The 18,780-nt window shown below is 50.2% G+C and overlaps 1 protein-coding gene and 1 long non-coding RNA gene across 2 annotated transcripts; one reads left to right on the top strand and one right to left on the bottom strand.

The window, feature by feature from the left end:
- The first annotated feature begins 9 nt into the window (after window positions 1-9).
- CTNS (cystinosin, lysosomal cystine transporter) lies at window positions 10-18,387 on the top strand. The gene is made up of 12 exons (XM_059379416.1): window positions 10-364; window positions 3,337-3,416; window positions 7,449-7,527; window positions 8,853-8,937; window positions 11,954-12,057; window positions 12,179-12,310; window positions 13,089-13,188; window positions 13,281-13,400; window positions 14,467-14,637; window positions 16,535-16,652; window positions 16,957-17,071; window positions 17,412-18,387. The coding sequence occupies exons 2-12, from the start codon at window positions 3,356-3,358 to the stop codon at window positions 17,491-17,493; spliced, it is 1,167 nt and encodes a 388-aa protein (XP_059235399.1). The 5' UTR covers window positions 10-364; window positions 3,337-3,355; the 3' UTR covers window positions 17,494-18,387.
- On the bottom strand, window positions 1,022-3,329 carry LOC132003714 (uncharacterized). The gene is made up of 3 exons (XR_009400275.1): window positions 3,187-3,329; window positions 1,552-1,660; window positions 1,022-1,401 (listed from the first exon to the last, which is right to left on the bottom strand). It is a non-coding gene; the product is annotated as an uncharacterized LOC132003714 (long non-coding RNA).
- Window positions 18,388-18,780: the final 393 nt, after the last annotated feature.

Genomic DNA, 18,780 nt, shown 5'->3' on the forward strand with positions numbered 1-18,780 from the left:
CAGCCGTTCTAGAACAGTGGCCTCGCTCCCCGGCCTCACTCGTCGCAGTGGCGCAGGGTTCGCCGACAGGCACTCGGGGCTCCGAGAGCCTCTGTGTCCCCAAAAGTGGTTTAAGCCACCCACTCACCCGAGCCCCCATCCCTGCCAAGGCGCCTAGGCCCCTCTGCTGAGCCCCAATCCTGCCCAATTGTCGAGCTAAGACTAAACTACAGTTCCCAGAGTGCATCGCCGAGAATCAGGTGGCTGGAGTCAGGTGACTTCTGCCCCGCCCTCACCCAAAGTCAGACTGCCGGGGGAAGCGGGTACAGTCCGAAACGGATCCAGCGTCCGGTGTGGTCGGTTCCCTGATCCTAGAGGATCTCAGGTGAGAGTCGGCGCGGCCCCAACAGCCTCCCTCCATTTACCCGGCCGAACCCCAGAGGGTTAAAGACTGGCACTGTAAGTCGGTTGAGGATCTTGCGGCGTGTCTAATCCCCCTCCAGCCGCTCAAATTCCCCCTCCAGCCGCGCCAGGGTTCCATCACCTACCAGGAATCCCGGCTTCGAGACACCATTATAGCCTCCAGATTGAAAGGCCAGCGTGGTGGTGAGCGGAGGCAAGAGACACGGGGCTGCCGTGGTGGTGTGGGTGGCTCTACCCTAGTGCAAGTCCGAAGCCCCCTCCCGCCTTTGAGTTAGTTGCGACCTGAATATGGGTCGCAGAGTTTGCAGATTACTTTGGAGGGAGAAGATGCTGGAAAGCCCATTCCACGAACCCGCGCTGGTGTGCTGAGCGCCGGTCTGCGTTCTGGGGAACTGGGTAGAATGAGACTCCGCCCTGCATTCAGGGGCTTTCAGGCTTGGGAAAGGGAGGACAACTGCCTGGGCCCTAACCTTTTCAAAGAATTGAGAAAAATAATTATCTGTGCTTTATGAGAGCTTGCTAGGTGCCCGAGGCAACGGTAATGATCATTTTACAACATTGCTTCTCAACTTTTTTTTTCTAATGAACTCCTTCCCACCATCATGAAATTTTAATAACATTGATTTAATCAGTTTATGTACTGTCCCCCTTTAGAGAACCACAAGCCATGTTTTGCATTTCATTTCACTTAAGTCCCATGATGTAGTCTCACTGCCCCTGTTTTCACAGTAGGAAATTGAAGATTGAGGAGGTTAAGTAGAGCCCCTAATTAACATTTGGGGAGCCCAGATTCAAACCGAGGCAGTCTGTCTGCCGGGCACACATTCTTGCCACTTTCTGTGTTTCACAAGAGAAGGAGACTCAAGGACTTGCAGGTTGTAAAATAGTTGACATGATTAAGTCAGATACTTGACAGCAGCTGGAAACCCCTGACCCCACGTTGCTCCTGGAACTTGTGGTTTGAGAATGGGAGACTTCTTAAAATGGTATCTGAAGAGCCTGGAAGATAGAACTTACACAGGAAGAGGGCCATGCTGACAGAGCCCATGGCCATGAAATTCTCCCATTTCTACCTTGTAGCATTCACAAGACATAGTTTTAGTGTATACATATCACTCTGACCTTTTTCTGACATTTTAATCAACTTACCTCTCAATGTGTATCTGTCCTGGTGTCTTTCCTCCAAGGTATCTCAGCCCCTGGGGCTAGAGGACTTTTCCTAACCAAATATTGAAGCTTCCCAGTCCACATTCCACTCCTGCAGGATGAGAGAGGAGCTGGTTAGGCTTGACTCATACCTGATTTCCGGAGGAAAACCCAGACTTTACCCTGAGGAACATTCTGAATCCTGAACTTATGGGACAGGGACACAGGGAGGTGTGAGGAGCAGAGAGTGGCAAGAGTGAATGGCAGACCTGTGGTCATTCCACAGACACAGGAGAGCAATTCCCTGCAGGTCAGGGTACAGAAAGTGGGTGGTAAGATGTGGTCCATATACACTATGGAGTATTGTGCCTCCATCAGAAAGGATGAATACCCAACTTTTGTAGCAACATGGACGGGACTGGAAGAGATTATGCTGAGTGAAATAAGTCAAGCAGAGAGAGTCAATTGTCCTACGGTTTCACTTATTTGTGGAGCATAACAAATAGCATGGAGGACAAGGGGAGATGGAGAGGAGAAGGGAGTTGAGGGAAATTGGAAGGGAAGGTGAATCATGAGAGACTATGGACTCTGAAAAACAATCTGAGGGGTTTGAAGGGGCTGGGGGTGGGAGGTTGGGGGAACCAGGTGGTGGGTATTGGAGAGGGCATGGATTGCATGGAGCACTGGGTGTGGTGCAAAAACAATGAATACTGTTACGCTGAAAAGAAATAAAAAGAGAGAGAGAGAGAGAAAAGAGGGTGGTAGAGAGCATAGAGATACAGCATCAAAGGCAAGGACTCCAGAGGAGGCCAGAGACAGAAGTGTGAAAGCTCCTGAGATAAAGACCTAACAGATCAGAGGGAGCTGCTCAGACAAGACAGACCCCTGGAAGAGACAGGGACAGGCAGAGATCAGGCAGGCTGGAGCCCTTGGGAAGACGTCTTTGAAGGGAGGGGTGTATCAAGAGGTACCTTGAGGCCTTTTGGGAAAACTGAAACCAGAGAGGTGTTTCCACACAGCCCTCTCCTAGCTGTGCCTGCGGGAATCCCCAGAGGCTGTCAGGTGGGAGGGTCTAGGCTCTACATGCTAAGGCAGCAGGTACAGACAAGTTAGAGACATCCATGCTGACTTGCCCCATCTTGACCTGTGGTTCATCTGCTGTACACTGGGCTATAGGTGTTACGTAGTGCATCTCCCTCACTTAACCAGTGAGTTTCCCCTGGGTTCCTATCATGTGTGATCCCTGCCAGTCCTGGCAAGGTGACATTTGTTAAATGAAAAAGTCTTAACCTGGTATCCTTGGGTAGCATTAGCCCCTTTCGCTTTTGTCCCGGGACAAGGAATGCAGTTCCTTTCCTTAGGGTTCATAGGTTCACCAAGTCAAATATCTGACCACAGTTTGGATAACTTTTTGAAAACAAACAAACATTAAAAAAAAAGAAAGAAAGAAAACCCAGGCAATGAAACTGCATTCTTTCTTTTTGTTAACTAGTTACAAGAAGCAGGTGAAGAGGGAAAAAATTAGTAGTTCTCTACTTCCTCAGAGTGGAACCTTACACAACACACTTAGACTTTCTGAGCCCATGGCTCCACATATCAAAGAAAGCTGTGTTCCACACCCCCTTCCCCCCCAGTCACCTCTGAGCTGGGGATGCAAAGCGCATGATGAGGTCACAAGCGTGAGGTGAACGTCCTTTATGTGCCTTGATTCCAGCTGGCATATTGTCCATTTGTTGCTGAATTGCTCCAAACTTAACCTGAACTCTTGATGTTTGTTTTTCTTCCTAGTTCTTTGAAATTGAGGAACATGATAAGGAGTTGGCTGATTATTTTTATCCTTCTTCCCCTGAAGCTCATAGAGAAGTGTGGTGAGTTTAGAAGTGGGTCATCAGCTTCGTAAAGAGGGAGATGGTGCAACAGAGTAAGTCGCCAGACCTGTTCATAGCCAAGGGTTTAGGATTGTCTGGCCTGCATGTGTCTGCGGCTCCTTGGCCAAATGACCGCTGGGTGGTGGAACAGATGCAGGTATGGGGTTCAGGACTTTCACAAGGATCCAGATGATTCTGCAAATAATTGGCCTTTTTTCATGAGGTCCCTGTTACCTTTCCTGTACCACCAAAGTCAAACTGAGGTGCTCCAACAACTCTGTACTCTGTGGACCTCACAGAAGGAATTCTAGGTCCTAGGAGATGCTGCAGAAGCAAACGAAGTCACCACCTTGTTGCACCTGGTTCTTCTGTCAGGCTCAGATACATGAGGAGTCTTCCCAGCATCCTCTTGTAAGATGAAAAAACCTTCTCTTAGTGAGAAACCAAGAAACAGGGTGCAGCAGCCCAAGTGCAACAAGGGCCTCACATAACACAGGCTGGTTGTCAAAAAATACCTTGGGGTTTGGGCATCCTTATGAGGTTTGTGAGAGCAGCAGGGCCCTTAGATTAGAGGCCTGTATCATTCTGTCAATTCTCCCACTGCCGAAAACATTGCTGAAAAACAATGAAAAGGATGGAAAGTATTTACACTCCTAGGATGGCAGGCCAGTTATTTTGATCATCAGCTAGCTATTGTCAAAAATAAAATATATCTCAGAGTGCCTGGAAGCCTCCTTCTCCCTCTCCACTCCCTCTGCTTGGGCCCTCTCTCCCTCTCTATTGAGTGAATAAAATCTTTTTAAAAAAATCAAATATATCTTAAAAAAAAAAAAAAAAAAAATCAAATATATCTTCAAATCCCTGACTAAAGATTTCAAATGACCCTTGTACACACAATACAAATCCTGCAGAAGCTTCCTGAGAGCCATGCACAGTGGCGATACCGTAACAGTCATGTAGCCTCTTGACGGCTCTTCCAGATTTGTTAAATAGTCAGCCATGTTACTTTGCAGTCACACCTTGTGGATAAACAATTTCCAAGAAAGGAAAGGTAGTACCATGAAGCCTGTGTTTCTCAACATGAATTCCAGAGCCCCACTCCAGACCTGCTGGTTCATATTCTCTGGGCCTGAGGCTCAGGTGTGTGTCACACCTGCACTGTCAGGCTTTACATAAAGCCCAGGAAGAAAGAGCGCATCTGGCCACCACCACCTGAGTTATACAGAGGGGAAACTTCGGCCCAGGAGAGGGTAAAAGTCATCCCCAAAGGTGGGACCTGCACAGGATCCTTGCTCCGTTTTATTTCTTTGCATCCTTCCTGAATCATTGAAAAAGAATGATGTAAACACCATAAAATCAAGTGACTATAATTGGGGTTCTAATCTTAACTCTGCTTGTTTTCTCTTTGCTCTGAGGGTTGGTCATCAAGGACTGCAGAGGAGTCTCTGACTTCTCTGGGTGGAATCTTGAGGCACTGCCACCTAGTGGCCAGAAGCTCGCCTCAGGCCCAACAGGCCTGGGTTTGAATCCTGCCTCTCCCATTTCTGAGCGGTGTGGGCAAGACACTTTCCCTCTGGGGTTTCTGTTTCCTTATATCCAAATTGGGAATGATGATACCCACCTCTCACTGTTACAATAATTAGACAATGGGTTAGCAGTGTGGCAGAGTGGGTGTGATGGGAAGCACAGTGCGAGATGCCAATAAGTATTCCTTCAGAAAAAATTTTAAAAATACCCTGCCTCAGGGGAAACTTTGGGTGATTTCATGAAGACTTGTTTGGTAATTCTTATGGTTTTCAGAGCCTGTTGCCCCAGGGAAAACTTTAGAATGCACTTTCCCTGGATACGATGCCTGTTTTCTTAACTGCCTGCCATCTTGAGCTTGAAAATGTCCTGGTGTGTTGACCTGATGAGAACAGTCGCAAGCAATTATTTGGCCTCAGGCCACATAAGAAATGTGTCACAAACTCTATCACACTGTATCTTCACAGCCCCATGTGAAGTACGTAGTGCAGTTCCCTCCGCCTTATAGGTGAAGAAAGAGGCCCACATAGAAGTTATAAACAAGGAAGGAAGGAAGCAGGGGAGTGACAAAGGCGGATAGACTGTGTGACTTCAGAGCCCAGTCTCTCAGCTGCTGAGTGCCGTTGTCTCCAGGGACTCTCAGTGAGGGGAAAGCAAAGAGTCCATGATCTGGTTCTCAGAAGCTCACAGCCTCTTCTTGTAAAATGCTAAGAATATGGAAGAGCAAAGGCCACGCGGATCTCTACCTTGCCATGACCACAGCCCAGTAGAACCTTTGGGCCCGTTATGGGTTACCCCAGAGATGTGGGGGCTGCCTGGCATCACTGTCTTTCCTGGGCACTGTCTTGTCAGTGGTTTTGCTTATCTGATGTCGTCCTCAACTCTAGGTAGAAAATAACAACAGGGACCTTAAGTCCTACCACCTCCCAGCTGTGCAAGCCCAGAAGAAAGCCTCAACATTACTATCAAGAGTGTGAAAAAGAAGGGACAGACTTGCCAAAGCTGCCTCCAGGACCTGAGGCTACACATGAGGGAGGGGTTGTCCCACTCAGCTCTGAGAGGCTTGGCCTCTGCCAGGACCAGCATGGGAACATACCCACTCAGTGGGGCCCAGCCAGGCAGATGTGAGGAGAGTGCCGAGACTAGAGACCTCAGACTGTGGGATTCTCCCTGTTGGAGACTTGCAAGTGCACATGACAGAGCCTGCGTCTGTCCACATTCATGGTGCAGGGTTGTTGTGGGGAAGGGGGCCCTCCAAGGCCCCAGGTAGCAGAGCCAGGCCCAGAAGTACAAAGTTCCAGGCTGGCCGATTCCTTGGCAGGAGATGAGGTTACCGTTCTTAGAAATGTTCAGGCAGAGGAAGAGCAACTTCCCGGTAGGAATAATGAAAAAGGGGGATCAGACAGTGGAGGTTTTATCCGGAACTTTTAAGTTCCCTTCCAGCCTGAACACCTAAAACTTCTGATCTCAGTTCTTGATCTCCTGTCTGGAGGGAACCAGGAGGAGAGAAACCTGGGCCCTGCCTACAGCTGTTCCCCCTACAAGGAGTATCTTAATCAAGTTGAGCTCCTTTCCCATGGGCTCCCTTCCTGCCCAGTCTAGCTTCATGACCACTCCTTATTCCTTGTGTAACCCTGAAGGCCCTTAGGTAAGGGAGGTGAGGTGGACAGGTGACTGGGGCTTTGAGTACACCTGGGAGTAAGGGGGGGTGGGAGTGTAGGCTGCCCAAAGAACACAGGAGGAGGTCAGGGAGAGGCTAAATCACTCGGGCTCTATGGCCAATTTGCTCTAGGGTATTTGGCCTCCTAAACCTGCTTTCTCCGTCACTCCCAAGGCCTGTTTGTCTACCTTATCCTGCATTAACAGTGCCAAATTAGTGCCAAAAAGAAATCACTGATAGTGAGACCATGGTAGTCACCATTTTCCCCCCACTCCCCAGTAGAGTCAGCCTCAGGAAGGGGATCAGTGCATGGCTTAGGCCAAGTTAGTACAGAGTCCAAAGGGGTTCTTTGGAAACAAGGTAGCTGGGCCCTGTGTATCTCTGAGAGTACAGAAAAGGGCTGGACCAGTTCTAAAGGGCCATCTTAGCTCCATGAACAGAGGAAATCCCAGTGCTTTCCCATCTGAAGAGGGGGTTCAAGTCTACATTTTTCAACCCCAGATTGATGCTTGAATTCCTGTGTGACAATTTTTGGGCTCCAGTATTCTAAAACTCTGGGTCACTCAGCCTCAGAGCTTCTCAGTGTGGGGAAGAAGAAGCTACAGTGTTTCCTGCTTGGGCCTATGTCTGCCTCTCTCTGGCAGCAGAAGGAGAAAGAGCATAACGAAGGCTCAGGTTTCCAGGCCCAGCACCCACCCTCTCAGGACCTCCATGTCTTCTCCTAGAAGATGGGGGTTGTCCCGAGTCAGAGCTCATGAATTCAGATATTGGGGATCCTCATCCCAGTTCTTCCTTGTGAGCCTAAGTTCTCTGACCTAATGATTTGACACTGGTTTGAGTCCTTCTAGAGTCGACAGTCGACCTCACTGTTCCTCCCACTGTGAAGCTGGAAAATGGAAGCTCAGCCAACATCAGCATCACCCTTCAGTAAGTCCCTGGGCCCAACTCTTGTCATCAGCCAGTTCATTCACCCCATGGCCGGGTCAAGGCTGACCCCTGGCTTTGTTCATATTTTAAGTGTGATACCTTTGCCCCTTCACTTTAAGACAAGCCAGAGAACCCGAGGGCCAGTGGATATTCTGTATGGGGTCATCAAGTCCCTTCTGTCCTGAGAAAACTAAAATAAGCTTTAAAAAAAAAAAAAAAAAAAGCCAGGGGAAGGTGATGGCATGATAGCAGGTGATCTGCAGACTCGTGTCCTAGAGTCTCTCCACTCCCAGCCAATGAATCCTTGTTTCAGGGACCTTTTCCTTGGCTGAGGTGACCTTGAGTGATCAGCATTTGATGCTTCAGAGTGGTCCCTTCCAAGGCTCTTAAGTATTTGCTGAGAGCCCTGCAGGTCACAGGTCAAGGAGCTGAGCTTGGAAGCTTTTTGGAAGATCGCTTCCAAAAGCAGAAGTGACCTTTTTGGGTGACCCCAAAGTGACCCCATTCATGGCAACACTCCCACCTGGCCTTGTCTGAGAGTCTTACTGGCTAACATCTGCTGGTTCAGTTGTGAGGTATCGACCTAGTATAGACTGCTAGAGAACCTGTCTCCTCCCTGTCCTTCACTGCTACACCCTTCTCTTGCCTCCCAGCCATGAGGATTCCCCGAGATCTAGAATCCTGTCCTTTTCTCTTTACCCTTCTGCCCTTTTTCACCTCTCCTGGGAAGTCTGATCTCCAGCCAAAGCTTTGATAGGAACCTGGATTCCGTCCCAGCTCCTGCCTCCCCTCTACATGGACACCTTATAAATCTGAAAAGCCATCCCCTCACCACATCACCCCTCTCCAGAATCCTCAGGTGGCTTTCCATAGCCTTCCAAATGAACCCCAGGTCTGTACATTCACACTTGAGGACACCACCAGCTACTCCCATCATACATGTCTCCTGGCTTTCTGGGGACACACTGGTCTCTGTTCAGACCCAAGCCCTTGAAAGCCTTCTCTATCAGAACAGATGGCATGGTCCTGTTGGCCTCTGGACACTTCATTTGGCAGTCACAACCCGTTCCCCACCTTCTCATGCTCTCTTCTGGTCCCTGTGGGCCTCTTGTCTCCCGATAGCGATGGAAAGCTCCTAGGAGCAAGGACCCCACCACGACCACTCAGGGCCTAGCACAGAGCACTTAACTAATTGCTTGAGAAGGGACAGACCCAAAATCCCTACTTGCTTGAGCAGTGACACGCCCGATGTGAAGTTCAGAGGATTGGTTGAGATCTCACAGTGTCCAACTTCTCAGCAGTAATCAGCCTTTTATCCTCCACAGGCATCCATTAAATGCAACCTTGGTGATCACTTTTCAAATCACATTTCGTTCAAAAAATGTTACTATCCTTGAGCTCCCCGATGAAGTAAGTAATGAATTTTAACTGCTGGGTAACAAAATAGTTTTTAAGTAAGTGCTTTTCAAAATAGGCCACTTTGTTTTTAAGCCGTGGGCTGCTCCTGTTCCATAATTCTAAAAATCTCTGATTTGGGCTTTGTGTGTCTTTGAGGATGGGCATTTTATGCCATGTAGTTGGAATGAGGAGGGTGGTAGCAAGAAATTTGAGGCAAAAATGGTTCTGGGAATGTAGAAGAAATTCTTAATAAGATGGCTTTCTAAAACTTGGCTGCTTAGAGGGCATTGGCAGAAGAGCAGTACTATCCCTACCTGAAAATCTATGAGAAATGCAGAATTGTGGGCCCCATCCCAAACCTGCTAATTCAAAACCTGCGTATAAGCAAGATCTCCAGATGATTTAGGTCCACACTGAAGTTCGCAGAGCACTCTTCTGAGATTCTACTGGTTGAAAGTTATTTCCAAAAACTGAGGCCAAATGCTAATGATAACTGTTCATAGCCCTTATGTATTCATCTGTTAATATACACATTGCTCCTACCTTACGAACATTTGAGCCAATTACTAACTGACTAGATTAAAAATATCAGTAGGGAAGGCAGCAATGTAGAGAAAAAACAAGAGTTTAAAAAAAAATAGACAAGATAGATGCAGGGATAACTACGTAGCTTGTCATGAGGACCTGTGTGGTTGCAGAGATGGGCTACGGGTTGGCTCTGAGGCCCTTAGCATGAAAACAGTACTGAAGCATGTGGTCAAATAAAGGGCATCAACCCAGAAGGGACTTGTGTGGGAGGGCAGTTCTGTCTCACCCTCTAGTGAACAGCACACCTCATTAGAGCCATTTCTCTCAACTTTCCCCTGCCGTGGGGCACGAAGCCTGCCGTAGGGTAAGAAAAGCCATTGGTTCTCACAGCAGATTGTGGCACCCAGCTGAGGTCTGGTTTGATCCACAGATCAAATTTAGAGTCTGAGGAATGATGCAATCACCTAGTTTAGGGCCAGTAAAAATCAAACGTAATCTTAAGCAAGGAAAGCCTGGCACAGAGAAGCCCACACTGTGTGCTTCCTTGTGCCTAAAGTGCACACACAGCCAAGACCAATCCGTAGTGTTGGTCCGCACAGCAGTTTCCCCTGCGGATCAGGTGAGTCTGGAAAGGAGTAGAAGAGAGCTTCTGGAGTGCTGGAAGTGTTCCATTTCTTGACCTGCGTGTTTGATCTTGGTTTGTGGTTGTCACTTTATCAAGGTGTGATGTGTGTACTTTTCTGCACATATGTTATGATTCATTTTTATGTAACTTTAATGGTGGATAACATTGTATGTCAACTATAATTTTTTTTAAAAATTATATAGTGGGAATCAAATCCAGTTATAGAATGATCTGTATGGGCGCCAACCCACTTTCCAGGGGCCAACCTGTATGCCTCCCACCCCCCATCCAGTTCAAGCACTCCTATCTACTCCCTGTGCCTTTGGAAACCACTAGATAGAATTTGGGGGTCAGGCAGTCTAGGAATCTCAGATAAGGTAGTCCACCCAATACAGCGCCAAGTCCTCATATGTAGACCTAATTGTAACATTAGTCATGTCTACTTGACTGGGTTGTGAGGAGTAAAAGCAAGTATAAAATTTCTAGAATTGTATCTGGCATGTAGAAAGAAAGCACTCAGTAAAAAATAGTGATAAATTTTGCTGTAGACCTAAAACTGTTCTTAAAATAAAGTTTCTTGAGGTGCCTGGGTGGCTCAGTTGGCTAAGTGCCTGACTCTTGATTTCAGCTCAGGTCATGATCGCGAGGTCTTAAGATCAAGCCCTGTGTCAAGCTCCATGCTGAGTGTAGAGCCTGCTTAAGATTCTTTTCTTCTCCCTCTGCCCCTCCCCACTTGGCACGCACATGCTCTCTCTCGCTGTCTCTAAAAAAATTAATTAAAAATAAAGCTTAATAATTAAAAAAAAAACATAGTGATAGTTACTATTTCCTTCTGCCTTGTATCCCATTGATTTCCAGTTGACCGATTTTCTTCCTGCCTGGTTCCTAAAGGGACTTAGTGGCCACTTAACAAATACACAAACAACATTACCAAAAAAACTTGTTAAAAATAAGAAAAAGTAGCCAAGAGTAGTACACGGCATGAGGATGTAGCTTGCACGAGGCAGGCCACGAATCGGACTCTGGGCTTTGCGGCAGCCACTTAAACCATTTCACTTGTTCTGCCAAAGCCCCCTGGTTTCCAGCACTAAAAACACTTTCCAGGATCCTCATAAAGAAGCCACTGAATTCTAATGGCTGCATCTTCACAGTGCCTGTGGTATGGGTGGAGGCTGGGGCCCAGAGCAATATCCCGGGAACAAAGTGGGGGAGAAGGTTCAGGGAAGGTATATCATTCTGCTCCCTGCCACACTTGAGAGATTTGAGAATGTCGGGGGTTGGTGGTGGTGACTGGGAGATCAGATATTGAAGGCAGGCCTCCAAGTACTGTTTCTCAGAGGAGAGCTTTTGATAAGTATTGGTCAAAAAGGAGGGGAAAATGTTCTCTCTCCCTGAAGGGGGTCTACTGTGTGCACCTCTTCTGTTTTATCACTTGGCAGCTGCACTGGGCATGGGGCAGACATCGTTTGTGGGCATTGAGGAGCCTTCCATTATAAAAGAAGTGGAAGTAATAGCAGTCATAGTATTTATGGACATTCTGCCATTCATAGCAGCCTTGTAAGGTAGACACTTCATCCCCATGTACAGGTGAGCAAACTGAGGTCAGAGCTTGAATAACTTGCCTGAGATCTCATGGTTAGGAAGAGAAGAGCTATCCTGCCTTCCCTGGTAGTTGGGGCAGGGGAAGGCCTGAGGGCCCGCTAACACACAGGTATTGGTGGGGGGAACATGCAGGTAGTTGGTCCAGTGTTTCTCCCTCTTACTGGTAAGCTCTTAGAAGGCAGGGACTGTGTGTGGTCTGTCTCATCACTCCTAGAGCTGGACATTGAAGTCCTAATAACTGTAGCACCAGATTAAATTCAGTTTTCTTAACAGGTTGTGGTGCCTCCTGGAGTGACAAATACCTCTTTTCAAGTGACATCTCAAAATGTTGGACAAGTTACTGTTTATCTACACGGAAATCATTCCAACCAGACTGGGTAGGCTGACCTTAGCCCAAGTGGGCCTTAAGCAATGAGACGGGAGGCTGACAGTGTTAAGAACAGGGGTGTTTCCTTCAAGCCCAGCCTCAGCTCATCTCAGTCCCCAAACTCTTTCTAGCCCGAGGATCCGCTTCCTGGTCATCCACAGTGACATCATTAGCACCATAAACCAGGTGATTGGCTGGATTTACTTTGTGGCCTGGTCCATCTCCTTCTACCCACAGGTGATCACCAACTGGAGGCGGAAAAGGTAACCTGCTAAGCTTGATGTGAAGTCACTAGAGGCTAGTAAGGTGGGAGGCATTCCAGAGAGGCTGTACGCGGCATGGGCTCAGACTTCCTCCTCTGCTCTTCTCTCTTCTTGCCCTTTCTAGAAAGTGTCCAGTGTGAAAGCTCTAAGAGCCTGTGGCAGGACTTGAAGCTCTGGGCATTTGGTCTGTGACCCAGTTCAGCTCCTCTGTGTGAAAGCAACAAAATGGGGCTTTTCAGGAAGGGGAGAATGGGCAGGGTTGGGGGGAGTCCACCACATCTGCTCTGTTCTTGGTCCACCCAGCCCTGGAGGAATTAGTGTCAAGTCTTGCAGCAGGGCCAGGCTGGGTCCTTCAGCCTTGGAGGTGAAGCCGCCCCACCCTGACTTTAAAGACACAGTGGGCCTAGAGTTGTGTCTCTGCGCAGGAAGGACCCAAACTCTCTTGAGTCACCTCTACCAGATGGGCCTCGTAGGGGGGCTGCTGAGCTGGGAGCCAGGAAAGAAGATGCTTCCTCTACGGAGGAGGCCTCCAAGACTTTCCCTGTGGGGCCAGGACTTGAAGAGGCAGGAGACGAGGGAGGGCGGGCGGGAGGAAGGAAACTGCTTCCCAAGAGGGCAAGATTGGGTGGCATTGACTGGGGTATGCAGAGGGACCTGAGGGCGGTGCTGTCCTTGGGAGACCTGGGCCCTCCTCCCCTTGTGCTGGAAGCTCTGTCCCCTCTCTTCCCTCCAGTCTCACCCTTTGCCCTGATTTCTCTTCATTGCTCCCATGCTGCAGTGTCATTGGTCTAAGCTTTGACTTCGTGGCCCTGAACCTGACAGGCTTCGTGGCCTACAGCGTGTTTAACATTGGTCTCCTCTGGGTACCCTCCATTAAGGTATGGCACTGCCTGCCCACTGCAGCCCGGCCCAAGCTGGTGGGTAGCCGGGCTGCACCTCACCCCCAAGCTTCTCCCAACCCCTCAACCAGGAGCAGTTTTTCCTCAAATATCCCAATGGAGTGAACCCTGTGGACAGTAACGATGTCTTCTTCAGTCTGCACGCAGTCGCCCTGACCCTGGTTGTAATGGTGCAGTGTTTCCTCTATGAGGTGAGAGATGAATCTGGTACCCACCCCACCTCGGGCTGCCTAGGCCAACACCCCCCCACCACCTGCTCCCCACTCCTCCCGTTTTACAGAAGATGTAGAAACTCAGTGTCTACTCACTGAGATGGAGATAATAGAGCTGGCCTTGTGCTGTGTACCAGGGACACCCATGAACCTGAGCCCTCAGAACCCCAGGTCTGGGGTGAGGGACAGAGGCGTTCATGACCTATCAGATGGAGAACTGAGCAGGAGGGGAGGACACAGGCGGCTCCTGGAGGCCCTGACAGGGCCAGGGAGGAGCAGGGAAGGAGGGCAGCATGGAAGTGGGGTGGAGTTGTGGTCCAGAGTATTTAAGTGATGTTGCCATGGTGATGGGGAAGAGGCCAGGGTGGGGCAGCCCCAGCTGGAGGGCAAAACTGTGAAGGCCAAGGGGCAATGAGAGCCACTATGAGCAAATGGGTATGGCTGGGGCTCGGGGTCCCAGAGAGGGGAGCAGGCTCCTGAGGGGTCTGCTTGCCATGCTGAAGAAACTTTGGCCTCAGCCATATTGCTGGAGGGCTGTATAGCTGGAAGGTGACTCAGCAGGAAAAGGCACCATTAGGGCAATTTTCAGGGGATCACCAATAAGTACGTTTTGTCTCACTTGCCTGTGGATACACTGCTTCCTTCGGGGAGCTCCTTCTGCACCTGCAAGGTCAGCTAGGGACTGCTTGGCTCTTGCCTTCACGAACTTTCTAGGTTTTCTTACCCTTGGCTGTGAAGCTGGGTGAAGGCCTGATTTGGGGCAAGATAGGGTGAGGGATGGGTTCCAGAAGTGATCAGGTCTACCTGGATCATGGAATAAGGCACAGGCCTCTCGTGTGTTACAGGCCACATTCCCAGCTCCTGGTGGCCTCCGAGAGGCACCCAGCTCTGCAGTGTGGGAACAAGAAGAAAATGAGCTCTGGAAAATCTAAAAAGGACTGAAATGGACCCTGAGAGTGACAAGGGTGTGACTGGTACTGGGCTCTCTATGCCCCCACCCCAGCCCCTACCATCTACTCCCTTTGCTTCTCTCTGTCATCCTCAGCAAGGCAACCAGCATGTGTCCTGGCCTACCATCAGCTTCCTGGTGCTCTCATGGGTCTTCGTGCTCATCACCGTGATTTTGGCTGCAGTTGGGGTAATCACATGGCTGCAGTTTCTCTTCTGCTTCTCCTACATCAAGCTCGCAGTGACGCTGGTCAAGTATTTTCCGCAGGTGCCTCCAGGGCCTTCCTTACTCTTCACGTGGCCATTAGCGTGGGAGGCACGACAGGGTGCAGGTTCTGCTCCCATGGGGCAGCTTGTAGCTGGGGTGTGGGGATGTGAATGGAAAGTTGCAGTGGAAGTCCTGAGCCCAGCCAGAGCAGGGCCTAGCAGAAAGCTGGCAGTAAGCACTGCTTTCCCTGGGGCCAGCAGTCACCTGAGGGTCATTAGAGACTTCTCTGAGCCCCTGCACAGCTCTGAGAGTCAGGTTATTCAGGTCCCTTGTCTCTCCATCCCCATCTTTCCTAAGGACATCAGTTCTCCCCACCACCACCACCCTTGCCCGCCGTTGCTATAACTGATAACCCTGACAAGCAGCGGCAGGAGACTTGGGAAAGAGCAAGTGAGAGGAGGCAGCCCAGCATCCTATCCAGAGAGGTTTTCCTTAGGGGTCCCATCCAGGATACACCTTAGGGACCCTCAGCATGCTTCCTCAAGTACTGTGTCCTATTCAGATTCGGAGATCTAAGAGTCCAACATGATTTCCCCCTTAGCCCAAAAGGCCCAGGACAGGGGGAGGTGTGAAGTAGCTGCCAGTGGCAGGCTCCACCCCTGAATCTAGGGCCTCCTGTAACTCACCCCATTACCCATGGAGGAGCCTCCTTCTCAGTTTCCCCATTACAGAGAACCTTGTATGTCGTGGGTTCAGGAAAGAGAGCATCCATCCACGCCCTCCAAGAGCCAAGGCATGTCTCTTGGAGGGCATGGAAACAGATCCAGGCTCTGAAGTATGAGCAGGACTTAATTTTGTGGGCAAGAGAGGAGGGGGATTCTAGGCCAGGGGCAACCTGCACAGCAGCATAGGCAGAGAAGTACGGGAGGCAGCAAGAAGCACTGTTGAAGCTGAAAAGGTAGGGCCAGAAAAAATGTATTCTAAAATATAAAAATAGTAAGGCCAGGCCTTAGGGGGCTAGGGAAGAAGGCTTCGGAATGGTTGGGGTTGGGGGGGAGGTCTTGAGGGAAGTAGGGCCACAGTCCCTGAGTGTGGGAAGGCTTGGGCCTGGTCAACCCAGGAGGCAGGAGCCCCATTTGGAGATGTCTGGAATTGTCCCAAGACTGGAGAGGTGGCCACAAGCATGAAAGAGGGTGGAAGAGGATGAAGAAGGGGACTTAATATGTAGAGAAAACCTGGGAGAAGACCCACTATGGAGGCTACACCTCTTGTGTGATAGGGAAGTTGCCCCAGTCAAAGAAATCCAGAGGGTTCTGGCATTGGAGGAAGGATGTGGGGCAGTGGCAGTAGAAAGTGGGCGGATGTCCAAATGGACCTCCCCAACTAGACCTAGGAAGCCTGAGATGCAGTCTCCAGAGCCCAGCCAGAGCTGAGGTGGTAGTCAAGTCCACTCTACAGATGGAAAAAAACTGAGGTTACAACTTCCCAAGATAACACTCCCAAGATAACCTCCCTCCAGTGGTGGAGCCAGGATCCCAGACCAGGCAGTTGACCCCCAGCCCATATTCATAAGCACAACGTGAAGTCCAGGCTGGGTTTCACCTTCACTGGAAATGAGAAGAAAAATCAATTGCTAGAAAACCAGGATAGGGTCTCATCCCAGAACAGGGAAGGATAAAGATGGAGAAGCAACATCTCCCCCTCCTTTGCAGTTGTGAGGTGCAGGGGTGAGAGGAGGAGAGCTGTTTGCTATATGCCAACATGAGACACAGGGACCCGCCCATACTGTTCCGTCTGCTGGCGGACTTGTCAGAGCCCAAAGGTCACTGTGTTCCTTGGTGCTGAGGCCTGAGCACATGAGTGGGAGGAATTAGAGCTGTTCTTGTTTGGAGTGGTGGTCACAAGGTCTAAGAGGCGGCCACCCAGCCCCCTCACTGCCGTCCTCTGTCTGACCCAGGCCTACATGAACTTTTACTACAAAAGCACCGAGGGCTGGAGCATTGGTAACGTGCTTCTGGACTTCACTGGGGGCAGCTTCAGCCTCCTCCAGATGTTCCTGCAGTCCTACAACAATGGTAAGTCAGCCAGCAGACTGCCTTCCCATCTGGTGGGCTGACTGCACAGGGTGGGGCCAGGCTTCCTGGGATATCTCTCCATCCCATCCACCCCCAGCCCTTCAGCCTAGGAATCTGATCCAATCCCAGCACTCAAGGTGAGACTCACCTAAGGGGCTTTACAGTGGGAGGATTTGTGGTTTCCTGGGCAAAAGAGGACCCCCCCCCCCCCCCCCATGCCATCACCCGGCAGCCCCCACATCCTCCAGCTGCTTTGGGAGCTGCCAACTTAAAACCAAACTCTGTCCCCTGTGGCTGTTAACAGACCAGTGGACACTGATCTTCGGAGACCCAACCAAGTTTGGACTTGGCATCTTCTCCATCTTCTTCGACGTGGTCTTCTTCATTCAGCACTTCTGCTTATACAGAAATAAACCAGGGTATGACCAACTGAACTAGCACCCAGGGACCCCAGCATAAATGGCCCCAGGTCCTGTGCCCTCCAGGAAGGTTGGGGCAGAGCCTGGAGCACAGGGCTGGCTCAGTGTGCTGACAGTGTTGCAAGTGCTCTCTTCCTCAAGGCCAAACACCTGACACACAAACCAGCCTGCCCTCAGCCAGAACTGTCCCAGGCCAGGCTGGGAGGAGCCTCCCTCTGAGACAGATGGCTGACTCTGCTTTGAGATGGAAAACCACACCATTGACGGTCCCTCCCAGGCCTTGCCGGCCAGGCGTCTGGCCCTCCTGCATCTTGATGCCACCGTCTCTATTTTCTTTAAGGCTTCAGGCAGCACACACGGGTTCTGACAGCCGTCCCAGGCAGGATTGGGTGCTGAGCTTGGAGCCGAAGGCCTTGACCTAAGTGACCAGTGTTTCTGGGAGCAGCTTGAAGGACTGATCCCGCAGTTGTGAGCCAAGGGTGCTTTGCTGCCACTGGTGTGTTCACAGAGACCCAAGCAGCCAGGTGGTGTGGCCAATGGACTCAGAGGTGCTGGTGCTGGTGGCAGAGGGACAGGACTTTTGGGATTAGGCCTTGGGGCGGGGGTCCCTTCTCTGAAGGCCACATGCTCTGAGCATCCACCTTCCTGACATCATTCTACATAATTCAACATGCACAACCACATCACAGGTGGCCCAGGTTAGGGTCTGGTAAAGAAACTGGATTTCGGAACCTTGAGGTGCCCAACAGATTGGTTCTGAGCTAGGCTTATGCCCAGTCCCTCTGGATCTTTACCATACTACCCCCTTTTGGATTTTTTGGAGGGATGTTTTGAAGTGAGTGGCTAAATTTCTTCACCTTCTGCCTACCTCTACTTCCCCAGAGTCAGGGACCTTATGTAAACCCCTTCAATTGCTCCTTATCTTGTGTCTAAGTATAGGACACGTCTGTGCGTGCACACACATACCAGTCTGTGCCTTAGAGGCCAGTAAGACCTGCCAAATGTTGAGAGTAGTTCCCATGTCGGGGAGGGGCTGGACCCTTCCTTCACTTATCCCAGACACCTACCTGAGACTCACCAATTTTTTGGCTACTCAGGAGCCTCCCTTAAGAACTTGACACCACTTCACACACACCTCATGGGCCCAGCTCTTATTCCAAACCTCCTTCCCTCTTCTCCCAGGCATCTGTCCTTCCTGTGGCAGGAGGGGAGGGTCCCAGGATGTGCCTTGTCACTTCACTCTCAGACTTTCTACTGCAAGATTAACATGAGGTGCCTGTATCCTTAATTAAAACCCGATTTGTTTCCTTTCTGCACACTGAGCATTTACCAGATGTGGGAGGCAGGTGTGTTGGCTTAAGAACCAATCCTTGGGACTTGGGGAGAATTCGGGTAAGGAAACGCATGAGTTACACAGTGATGGCGAGCTGGCTGCATGCTGATGGGGCACTTCATCGGAGAAGCCTCTCGGGTAGTGCAAGATGCCTGCCTGCTCAGGGCCAGGTAGGTCGTGTGGGTACCATGTCTGTACAGGGCATGTTGCTCAAGCTGGGGTTGTAAGCATGGGTTGGATGGGTTACGGGCACTCTCGCAGTGCCGGCGGGGGCGGGGGGGTGGCATTTGTGCTGGGCCAGGCAGAGGCCCTGGTAATCTCCCAACTTACCCACATCTCATCTGATCACAGCCTCTGGAAATGTGCAGCTGCACTC

Source organism: Mustela nigripes, chromosome 16 (assembly GCF_022355385.1).
Source record: "Mustela nigripes isolate SB6536 chromosome 16, MUSNIG.SB6536, whole genome shotgun sequence".
NCBI classification, from domain to species: domain Eukaryota; kingdom Metazoa; phylum Chordata; class Mammalia; order Carnivora; family Mustelidae; genus Mustela; species Mustela nigripes.

Bases quoted from the DNA above. Each gene is read 5' to 3' on its own strand.
- CTNS (XM_059379416.1), top strand. From the start codon at position 3,356: ATGATAAGGAGTTGGCTGATTATTTTTATCCTTCTTCCCCTGAAGCTC. The intron at 12,058-12,178 runs GTAGGCTGACCT...AACTCTTTCTAG, and splicing joins AATCATTCCAACCAGACTGG to CCCGAGGATCCGCTTCCTGG. The intron at 12,311-13,088 runs GTAACCTGCTAA...CCCATGCTGCAG, and splicing joins ACCAACTGGAGGCGGAAAAG to TGTCATTGGTCTAAGCTTTG.